Source organism: Pezoporus flaviventris, unplaced genomic scaffold, assembly GCF_033815535.1.
Source record: "Pezoporus flaviventris isolate CSIRO_AGI_PZ_B2104156 unplaced genomic scaffold, CSIRO_AGI_Pfla_v1 ptg000002l, whole genome shotgun sequence".
Lineage (NCBI taxonomy): Eukaryota > Metazoa > Chordata > Aves > Psittaciformes > Psittacidae > Pezoporus > Pezoporus flaviventris.
In genome coordinates, this window is record NW_026892550.1 from 64072511 (window position 1) to 64083543 (window position 11033).

Here is an 11033-nt window from a genome sequence, read left to right on the forward strand (position 1 = left end):
AAATATGCTGGGCAGGAGGGTGGTGTTCTGGCTTGATGGAGAAGGCTTGGCTTTAAACCTGTTATTAAAACCGGAAGCAGGAAGTTTTTGCTATGAGTAGGTAAACTCTTGTACCTTGAAATGACTAAACACACGAGACTGGAAGTAACACCTTTGTGCTAATCCTCATGTTTCCTCCAGCTGCTGCACAGGGCTCATGTCAGCTGGCCTGGCTCCTTTCAAAGCTTTCTTCCTTTTCAAGCTCTGGGATTAGCTGACAGTGTAATACGATACAGGATGCAATGCATTACTGTGGGCTGCATGTGTCCCTCAGCCATACCCGTGTGGGCATAAGAGCCAGGACAGTAATTCTGCAATGAGGTTGTTGTGAAGGTGATTTAGGGAGGTCTTTGGCTCAGCTGTGCACTGAGGCTGGGTAGAGGAAGCTCCGAGTGGTGTCATTTCACAGCATGCCCGTTGGATCCTTTGGTTCCCCTTCCCTTCTCTTTTTCCTTGTAGTGGCTGCAGCAAAGGCTCCATTATTTGGCAGTGTGGCATCACTTTTGTCTATAAATGGAAGCAGTTGGCCCACCTCCCAGTATAACACAAGATAGTCCTGTGCATCAGTTATGCAATCTGTAGCTTGATGACTTCATCAGAAGTCGGGGGAGGGCCAGGAGGTGGTAGGAAAAAGCCTTCACCATCAGCTCTGCTGGAGACATCTGATGTCTGCATGTCCCCCCCAGAGCAAGGAAAGTGGGAGCTCAGTGACAGGGGTGGGATCAGGGAGAAGTGGAAGGAGGCGCAGGGAGGGACCTTCCAAACCAGAGCAGATGTTAAAACAAGAAGGAACCTAAATACTGGAGAGAGGCCTTTCAGCAGAGAGCCCTTCAGGGAGTATCTGCACAAAGCAGAGATGTGGTCAAACTGTATTTTGCTGTTTCCTCAGAAGGGTGCTTGAAAACCTGACCTTCATGCAGAAAGGCCGATCCTAATTTCCCAGGCTATGCTCAAGCACTGATTTTAACCCTTTCACTGACTGGGTTGGGGCGGGTGTCATAAGATTACTTTTCCTGTATGTTCCCAATCTACACAGTAACTGGCATCACTGAAACTGTGAATGAAGCAGATGAATCTAAGCCTCGCACAGGTCCCCTGGCATGTTTTGCGCAAAGGATCCTAGGAGTGACAGAGGTCCTTCCCATCAAGTTCATGGGTTTGGATGAGCACCCATCTCTCTAAAACAGCAAGGTTCTAGTGAGCAAATGCTAAGGCCTTACCCAGCCTGGCGGAGAGCTGCCCAGCAGTGCCCAGGCCAGACAGGGTGCGTGGAGCCAGCCCCATGGTGAGGATACCGGCTCTGGGGCTCCAAGCTGCTCATGCTGGGGGGTGCAGAGAGCAAACATGGCCAGGAGACACGGTGGGGGTTGGGCAGTGCGGGGAGAACGGGTGCTGCTGGGTGGGACATAGATGAGAAGAGAAAAATCCTTCGGCTCTCTTACAGGAAGGAGCACCCGGAGTAAAGGCTGGGGACCGAGCGCTGCACCTGCTGCTTTGTAATACCCCCGGTCGTTATTGCTAAACACGGCCCTAGCCGCCCGCCCGCGTCTGAGCGAGGCCCCCCCGCAGCGCCTAAGGGAAGCGTTTCGTCCTTGCCTGCCCTGCAGCGGGGAGCCCCCGGCGGCTACGAGGGACAGCCCGGGGGCGGGTGTAAGGCGCTCCGAGCACCGCTGCAGACCCCCGCGGCCGGGTCCCGCCGTCCCCCGGCTCCCCTCGCCCGCCGCGCCGGTCCCCGGGCGGGCCGCGGGCGGGCAGCGACACCTGCCGGCGGGCGGCGGAGACGGGAGCCCGGGCGGGCATGGTGCTGGGGGAGAACCTGGCCCCCTGCCGGATGAGCTCCCGACCGCCCTGCAGCCTTGGGTGGGAGGGGGCGGCTGTGCGATCGCCCCTGGCCTTGTGGCGCTCCGTTTTCGCGGCGCTAAAAGGCAGCAAATTGAAACATCGAGAGAAAGGCGGGTGGGTTTAGGGGAAGGTGTCCGGGGCATCACCTGCCTGAGTCCTTTCAGCCGCATGCTGTTGGTCCGTTGCTGCAGGATAGAAACCTCAAATAAAACACATGATGTGCTTAAATCCTGAGATTCTGGTGCAGTATAGGGGGAAATTAATGCTGCCAGCTCCTGCTGTTCGTTTTGTGTGTCTAAAACCTCAGCTCCTCAGTCCAGAGAACTGTGTGAAACTGCTGCTTGCGAGAAAGGGAAATGGAGAGAAAATACACTTGTCTCCATGATGGGGGAGAAAAAGTTTAGAAAAACATGACTCTGAAGTTATGTGTCCTGAATGGTACCCAGCTTTATCATTGTGTTATTAATGAGTGGCAAAGTGCTTTTGCTTTATCTGCCAGGGGTTTTGCCCTCCGGGAGAAAAGAGGAACCTGCTGCTCAGTCGCTGTGAGCTTGGTCATAAGCATCTTTCCAAGGACTCTTAATTTCTTCAAGCTCTAGTCTTCACCCATAAACTCAATGCTTGTTCTTAATGAGCCTTTATTTCCTTTGCCTACGGATCACCATGAGTAATGAGGCCTTCTTTCTCCCTTTGCACAGGAGCAGCATCAAGTGGGGTTGTCCCGGACCGCGGGGCCTATGCAGCCTTCTGTCCCACCGGGCTCCAGCAGCGTGGTCACAGGCACGAGCTCTGGGGGTCCCTTCCTAGGAAACCAACCTCAAGCAGCCATCATGAAGCAGATACTGATTGAGCAGAGGGCCCAGCTCCATGTGATAGAACAGCAAAAACAACAGTTTCTAAGAGAGCAAAGGCAGCAGCAGCAGCAGCAGATCCTGGCGGAGCAGGTACAGTACCCATTTGTCTCAGGTGCTGCAGAGCATGCTGATGTTTGAGCATGAGCACTCCAGGCAGTGCAATGCCAGTGCTTCTTTCTGTGTTTGGAAGTGCTCTCTCTGTAGTTCCCATCGTGGTATTTCAGCGAATGTTTTCAAAGAGGCATCTGTCTCAGGCCTACCATTAGCTTGGCAAATATTACCCATGTTCCCAGGGGTGAGCTTGACAGTCACATGGGATTTTAGACACCGGAAAAGTCAGCTCCAAGGGGAATGGCTTTAAACTGAAATAAGGTAGATCCAGATTAGACATTAGAAAAAAATTCTTCACTGTGAGGGTGATGAGGCACTGTCACAGGTTGCCCAGAGAAGCTGTGGCTGCCCCATCCCTGGCAGTGTTCAAGGCCAGGTTGGATGGGGCTTGGAGCAACCTGGTCTAGTGGAAGGTGTCCCTGCCCGTGGCAAGGGGGGAAGGAACCAGATGATCCCCCATCATGGGTGAGGCCCATTCAAGAGCCAGTCATGGGCTTGGCTGCTGAAGGCAAACCTGAAAGTGTTGAAGAAAATACAAGGCTGAGGCTAGCAAATGTGCTGAGGTAGATGAAAAGCAACAGTCACAGTGCTCAGGCTTCTAGCTTTTGGGTGTTTTGTGCCTAACAAGGTTCCCTTTACCTTTTTGATAACACATATTTATGAACATAGGGATTAGTACTTGCTTCTTTCCCATCTTTGCCGCTCTCTTACTTCCATCACACATCCTTGGTTTTGAACACAATGTTTGTACAGCTGCAGATGAAGCACCAAGACGTGTCCTTTCAGTAAGTGCTTAGTTGAGTATACCCTAGGCTTTGAAATCTCTGGTAAACACACTCTCTGTTTTTATAATCAGCTCTTGATTCTGTTTTAGATGCATGAGTACTCATAGCAAATAACCACAGAGGAGCAGTGTGGGCTGGATCAAGGGAGGGAGGCCTTTTACCTGCTCCCCAAATACCATTACCTGAAGCACAATGGCCTCAATAGCCATTTCTGTTTTGGCTCAGGGCTGATCCTAGGCTGCAGTGCTGAGGTCAGGATTACTCCTTGCAGCTGAGTGTTTTGAGTGCCAAGGTGGAGGAAAGTCTTGTCCCAGGAACACAAATCCCTAAACCTTGGCAGGGCTGGGAGAGGGACAGGGTGTGCAGCTACAGTTGGACCTAGGTGAGCAAAGTTTATTCATATCCCTCCCTCTCCTTTCAGCCTGAAGACAGTGAAGTTCACACTGTAGAGGTCAAGATGAAGTGGCTGTAAGCAAGGAGAGATGATGTTAGCCTCAGTGCTTATTCCTTTCTGAACCAAAAGGACTCTGTGCTGAGTAGCCCAAGTGCTCTCAGGAGGACTCTTCAAATGGCTCTGCTTGTCTCTGCAGAGTGGCTTGTTAGATAAGAAATGCGGCAGTTCTGCTGCAATACTTTTGCCAGCAACCCCTTTCGCAGCTCACTAATTAACCATCTTTTTCTGTCTGCTCTCTTTCCCTTGTTCATTTCCAGCAGTTGCAGCAGCAGTCACATTTGCCTCGGCAGCACCTGCAGCAACAGCGGAGCCCATATCCAGTGCAACAGGTCAATCAGTTCCAAGGTAAAAGTCAAATTCTTTTTCCTATATTGGAGCCAACGTATTGCCCCTGTAGCAGGCATGCGAAAGCTCATGTATTTTGTGGACACCAGGGTTTAAGCAGTGTGCCAGAATAGGAAGACAGGCCATTGCACACTTGCACATACCACATGTTTTACCAAAGGGGAATGCCCAGGTTTGTGTGTTTAGTTGAGTTTCCAATTTCCCCTCTGCTCCCCTCAGCAGAAGCTGCAGTTGTTATTTGACATCTGTTTTGCCTCTTTCACATCTGGATCCTATGGTTTTATCTTGTTTGACTCAACTCTCATTACGCTCTTTTTCTTTCCCACCTAGTGTCTCTCACTGTATCTTGGTGTTAGCCCTCTTCATCCCCCACTTTATAGTTTGATAAGCAGAAAATTTCAGAGAGGTCATCCTTATCTGGAGAAGTGACTGATAAATGTGAGAAATATCTGTCAGTGAAATATCTGACATGGAAATGGAGGATTTTAATGAACTCAAAAAAGCTCAAAGAGTATTCAGTGTGTTCAGAGATAACTGAATAATGTAAGTATAGTCATTTTGGCTTAGAAAAATAAGTTAATTCTGAGCTTTTTTAGGTACAAAGCATCAGCTAAATGTCTTCACTAACCGTGGATTCTAAATAGACATGAAGCAAACATGCACCTGCCTGTGTAGTTATGATAGTGTCATGTAACTGCAAGAGAAACCAAGGAAGGCAAGCGGATTGCAGTTCTCCTACCCAGGAAGCCAACAGGCAGTCACATCTTCTGCCAGTATATATCAGAGTGGCTCCTTCTAATTGCCTTCTCATTCATCTTTGGCAGCATAAATTCTGGATAAAATTATTTTTTTCCCCCTAATAATGCATTTGCAAAATCCAAATATACGTGCACACTGCCACACATTGAGATGCACATGTAAAATCTTTCTGCATTAATGCTTCTTTGAAACCTTGCCTTCATATGTATTATTTAAAAGAAATGGAGAAGAGAGTTTAGGCTAATCTGACAGAGCAAGGAATTAATTTTCATAAATGAGCTGATTTAAATATAAATATTTCACTATTTTTCCTATTTTGTCACAAGGATGTAATCCTGTGCAGTAGGTTATGTGCAAATGAGACCAGAAGGTGGCCCAAAGTCTTAAAATCTGTTGCATCTCTCTTTTAACTACTCCTTGTCTGATCTCCTGTCTCTTATGCCAAACATGATAGTTAATGGAACTAGTGTGTGAACGACTTGCTGGTGGTGACTCCTTTGGAGGTGTTCAACTGCCATTTTCAATTTAAAAATAGCTGGAGATGCATTATGTAAGGGTTTGACATTGCCTGTATCTTCAGCGCTTGCTGGAGGCACTGTAAAATAAGGCTGCCTCTAATCACAGGAGAAGGAGGTGATCTAAATGAACAAAAATCAAGGGCACCCCAGTGCCAGTCATTATGGAAACAGTTTGCTATCATGGAAAAAGTAAAAGCTGCCACTCCGTTTGCCCCGTTCAAGCAAGATCCAGATAGTGTCTCTTCATGCTACAACGTGTTTCATTTATCTGTACACTGGAGCTAAAAGCATCCTCCAGAAGCTTATCCTGCTGTGACAGAAAGGCAGTGTAGCCATCCTGTTCATTATGTGCAAAACTGGAGAAATGGCACTTCCTTTCTTCATTCCCATTCCTCACAGAAGCCAGGCCAATGTAAATGACAGGGCCCAGTACTCTCTGTTCTCCATGGATGCTGTCTGCCACCAAGGAACAACACATAGGGACCAAGTTAAGAACACTCAGATTTTGTTGCACAGTTCGCGGCTCTTAAAACAACCATCTCATACTTACATCTTGCATTTAGTAATGTGTGAGCTGGATGTAATTGTGTGCCTCACCCTCTCACAGCTTCACTAGCAGGGTATTGTATGTAGTTGAGGATGGTAGTGACTCAAGGCCACAATGAACCCATGGCGTAATCAGAGCTCCAGTGATTGTTTTTAAATAACGACAGTAAATACAGAGGGATATTGGCTTCCCAGGGATCGATAGCTCCCGTCACCCCTGAAAGGAAGACACAGGGATGGTTCAGCTATCTGCCACGGTGTGGAATTTAACGAGGTTAGGATTTTCTGGTTTCCCATCACTGGCCTAAGGTGGAGTAAAATGTGCTTATACTATCGATTCAGTAATACACTCTCCCTGCTGTAAGTGTCCACAAAAAACAATTTTTCTTCTTTCCATGGACTTAATCAGTAACAATGATATAGAAAATCCATTCATTTATGCCTCCTGAGCTATTAAAAAATTGATTTGCCTTCTGAGTCTGACATTTCCATTTTCAAGGCTTACTTTTGAAAGACAATGGAGATATTTAAGAGAGAGCTTCAAATGGTAAACTGAAGTTCAGCTGCTTTGCTGCCATTGAAGACCACTGGAAGCTTCCTCACTTACTAGAAGCTGAATTAGGCTTATCTGAAGAAGATAAGTGCTACTGAATTACAGTGTGGATGCAACTTTGAAGTCTTAGGGACTAATTTTTTCATGGGGGAGGGTGCACATTGTCACTGGTCCTGGATGAAAAAATACACACAAAAGGAAAGAATCAGGTTTAGTTTTGAAAGGGCACTTTGACTCCCATGTCACTTCTTAAAACTTTAATCTCTGGTGCTAGTGAGGTAAGAGAAAGGCAGGCCTGTTTTAGTGCTGCATCTTCTGTGTCTGCCTAGCTCAGGCACCTGAGCAGTTATCATCAGGGAGGCAACCATGGCTATAATCATGCACTTGTGCTGCCTCAATTCTTCAAGAATCTGAAGCCATGAATCCCTTTGGGTGCATATCCCCAAATTGTCATAATTGAGAATTACTTAGAGAGTAAATCATTGACCTTTTAACCTTGCCAGCCTCATTTTAGGCCTTAAGGGAAATTAGCCTACTCGCCTGCATTGATGGTATTCTCTGCTGAGCAGCATACTGCTTCACAAGTAGAATACCTAATGCAGGCAGTGATTCTTGATTAGGGTAGCACTTGAGCTGTTTTGACTGTTGACTTCAAGGGGAGGGGACTTGTCAGGTCAAGACAGAGGCTGCAGCCAGTGTGAGGTGGGGAACGCATCACCTCTGAAATGCAACTAACATTAGGCAGCAAGCATACCTCCCAAGGATGGATAACCTTCTAGCTCTGCTAATCTCCATGGGAAACAATAACTTCTTCACTCAGAAAGCACAGCCATCTGAAATCCTGCTGTGGTGCAGAAGGCTGCTACAGATTCTCTGTTATCGTTAATTAAGATTTACAAGGTTGTGTTTTTTAATTCCCTTCCTTCCTTTTTGGTGTAGGTTCTCCCCAGGATATAGCAGCTGTAAGAAACCAGGCAGCACTCCAGAGCATGAGGACATCCCGAATGATGGCGCAGAACGTGAGCATGATGGCAATGGGTCCCTCCCAGAGCACAAGCACGCTGCCCTCGACCGCAGGCCAGTCAGACATGGGCATGGCTCCTTACAGCAACGCCTCTTCCAGCCAGCCGGGAATGTACAGTATGAGCACAGGGATGAGCCAAATGTTGCAGCACCCAAACCAAAGTGGCATGAACATGGCACATAGCGCAGGCCAGGGAACAAGGCAGCCTGCCTCTGGACAAGCGGTGGGAATGGTCGGCAATTTTGGTCAGAACATGATGGTAAACTCTGCTCTTCCCCAGCACCAGCAGCAGATGAAAGGAGCTGGGGGCCAGGTCTTACCCAGGCCACAAGCACCACGACTTCAAAACCTGATGGGGACTGTCCCTCAGGGAACACAAAACTGGCAGCAGCGAGGCTTGCAAGGTATACCTGGAAGGACTAGCAGTGAAATGGGGCCCTTCAATAATGGCACAACGTACCCAATGCAGTCTGGGCAGCCACGGCTGTCCAAGCACCATTTCCCACAAGGGCTTAATCAGACAGTTGTGGACACAAGTGGAACAGTAAGAGCCCTGAACCCAGCGATGGGAAGACAACTGCTGCAACCACTACCTGGGCAGCAAGGTGCTGGCCAGGCAAGGCCAATGGTGATGCCTGCAATAAGCCAAGGTGTCCCCACGATGTCTGGCTTTAGTCAGCCTCCAACGCAGCAAATGGCAGGTGGTAACTTTGCTCAGAGCGGCCCAGGGCAGGCCTACGAGAGGAATCCCACTCAGGACTTATCTTACAATTACAGTAATGAAGGAGCAGGGGGGTCATTCTCCAGTTTAGCCGAGGGCGCAGACCTTGTAGACTCCATTATTAAGAGTGGACCAGGGGATGAGTGGATACAAGAACTTGATGAGCTGTTCGGAAACCCCCAGTGAATGGGCTTGTATAGTCTGGAGCTTTGGTTGTTCCATCTGAAAAAGCAAAGAGAGTTGGATGTCTCCCCATCCTTGGATTGTTGGAGTTTTTGTTTGAATTGGTTTGGTCTGGGGTTATTTTGTTTTCTGCTTGTTTTTTTTTTATTGTGCAAACTGAGCTGATCTGTAGCCAACTTTGGAAGATTCAGGGATGATGAAAACATCGACATCCCAGGACTTCCACCAAGCAATCTGTGTTGCGTGGCAGCACCCACTGTGTGTGTGGGGAGCAGGGGGCAGGATGGGGAAACTGGAAAAGCCAGCTGATGCCTCTGGTTGGGAAAAAGTGTTCTTTCCCACTGAAACAAGGCTTCATTGCACAGTGGTGTGGGGTGGTCCCAATCTCTCCCACCTCATGTAACTGTAAACACTGCAGCTTTCAGGGGAGCAGATGAAAACAGGCAGGAGCAAAGCCTAAAGATGTCCATGAGTGATTGCACGAGCCCTGGTTGGAAACAGGTTTAATCCCAGGAGCAGGCAGGTCTTGGTGAGCCATAGCCAGGCCCACAGGGCTGGCTCTGGGCTGTCACAAGGAGATGTGAAGCACACACTTGACAAACCTAAACAGTCACAGGGAGGTCACCATTTTCACCACAGAGTGATAAAAATCCAATAAAGGTGTAGGAGAACATGAACATGGCAGCATGGTGAGGACAATTTGGTTATGGGACTGCTGCTGGATATGGCTTAGGGGGGTGGGTTAACTTAATGAACTGATTAATCCCCTTGGGACTCACAATAGTGCTTCCTTGTCAGAGTGCTTTGGCACATATCTGTTGCCTGGGGATGCAGAACAGCAGCTATGAGTGGTGTTGAAGGGCTAAGAGGTACCAAGAGACATCAGCTCAGGTCCTCAGCATGTTGCTCTCTCTCGTTCCTCCCGAGTATGTTTTCAGTTCACTTCCTTCCCTTCTTATACTTCAGTGTAAAGCAAGGTGAGTTGGCTGCACTTTATTCAGGTGAGCAACAACTGCCACAAAGGGGCAGGCAGGGGAGGAGAAAACAGTCAAAAGAAAATGTACAGGGAGGGTTTGGCATGTGGAATGAGTTCCTCCTCTCCTCTTGAAAAGCGCAAGTTTGTCAGGCAGGATTACCCTGGGGTGTGTGGGCTATCGATGTGGCATTATATGCAACCTGAAATCAGTTTTAAACAGATGTTTGGTTTAATCTCTCTGGTTTGCTGGAGTAAAGTTCACTGCAGTATTGGAAGAACAGGGACCAATGAAGGACTACTGTAAAGGTCATTGACGAATGGGTAAAATCATTGATGTAGTTATTACAAACATGGGGTCTGCCCAAATAAGCTGTTAGTTAATACCAATGTATTCACTGTCTCCACTGTGTGGACAAGTGCTGAGCAGCACTACAATGAAGTTGTGATACGTCTTGCACACTGAGGCGTCAGCCATTCTGAATGTCTAAAGCAGCAGTTCCCAAGCTGCAGCCTAAGGCCGAGGTAAGCTGTCCTCCAAAACTGACCACCTTGCAAGTGTTTTCAACTGTGAGCTGTTTACCAGGTTATGTAGTGGTGCATAAAATGTTAATGTGATCCATAGTCAAAAAAATTTGAGAACCTCTGCCCTAATGTTGGCCTCTGCAAGTCTTAAGATGTGCTCTGCAGTGGAAGTGCCTCTGGTACCACTGCCTACACCAACTGCCCAGCTACCAATTACCTCCTTGTGCGCTGCTCTACTTGGGGCTGGCGATGTGAAGTGCTGAAATCCAGGGATGCTGAGGAGCTTGGCATCCTGTGTTTTCAAGTCCTGCCTTTCCCTGTGGAGCACAGACATGCATCACATTAAGGGAGTATGAGAAAAATGGGCCTGGAACCACCTCAGAACCCTGTTATGGTTCTCTTTTGTGCAGTAACCCCTTGCAGGGCTTACCTAGGTGAGAAGTGTCTTTTAAATGCTATAATTCAGACAGGGCAAACTGCACTTTTTAAATGCTTTAGTTACATCTCTTTTAGCTAACCCCTTTTTAAAGCACAGAGTGAGGACCTGTTCCAGTTCCTGCTGAAGGTGATAGAAGTCTTCCTGTCCACTGCTTCAGCAGGAGCCAGGGCAGCCCCTAATTCAGTGAAGGAGAGCACCAGCCACAGTTTTCAGTCCATCTTATGGGTAAGCGGCTCTTGGTGGATGGAAGAGACAGGCAAAGGAGAGAAACGGTACCCTGAGGGGATGAGGGCATTGTGCGTGTGTGTCTGTGTGAGTGTGTGGGTGAAAGGAGAGATGGGCTGGTGTGGCGCAACCTGTCC

General features: G+C 48.2%; 1 protein-coding gene across 3 annotated transcripts in view; it reads left to right on the plus strand.

The window, feature by feature from the left end:
- The window catches only part of MAML3 (mastermind like transcriptional coactivator 3), a 252978-nt gene extending 242512 nt beyond the window's left edge, over positions 1-10466 (plus strand). Inside the window, exons 3-5 of one of the 3 annotated variants that reach the window (XM_061442179.1) lie at positions 2580-2825; positions 4346-4430; positions 7746-10466. In XM_061442179.1, the coding sequence (XP_061298163.1) occupies positions 2580-2825; positions 4346-4430; positions 7746-8737 (1323 nt within the window). In that variant the 3' untranslated portion in view covers positions 8738-10466. Of the gene's footprint in view, positions 1-2579; positions 2826-4342; positions 4431-7745 lie in introns of all 3 variants that reach the window. The other 2 variants (XM_061442170.1, XM_061442188.1) reach the window with 2 other exon arrangements.
- Positions 10467-11033: the final 567 nt, after the last annotated feature.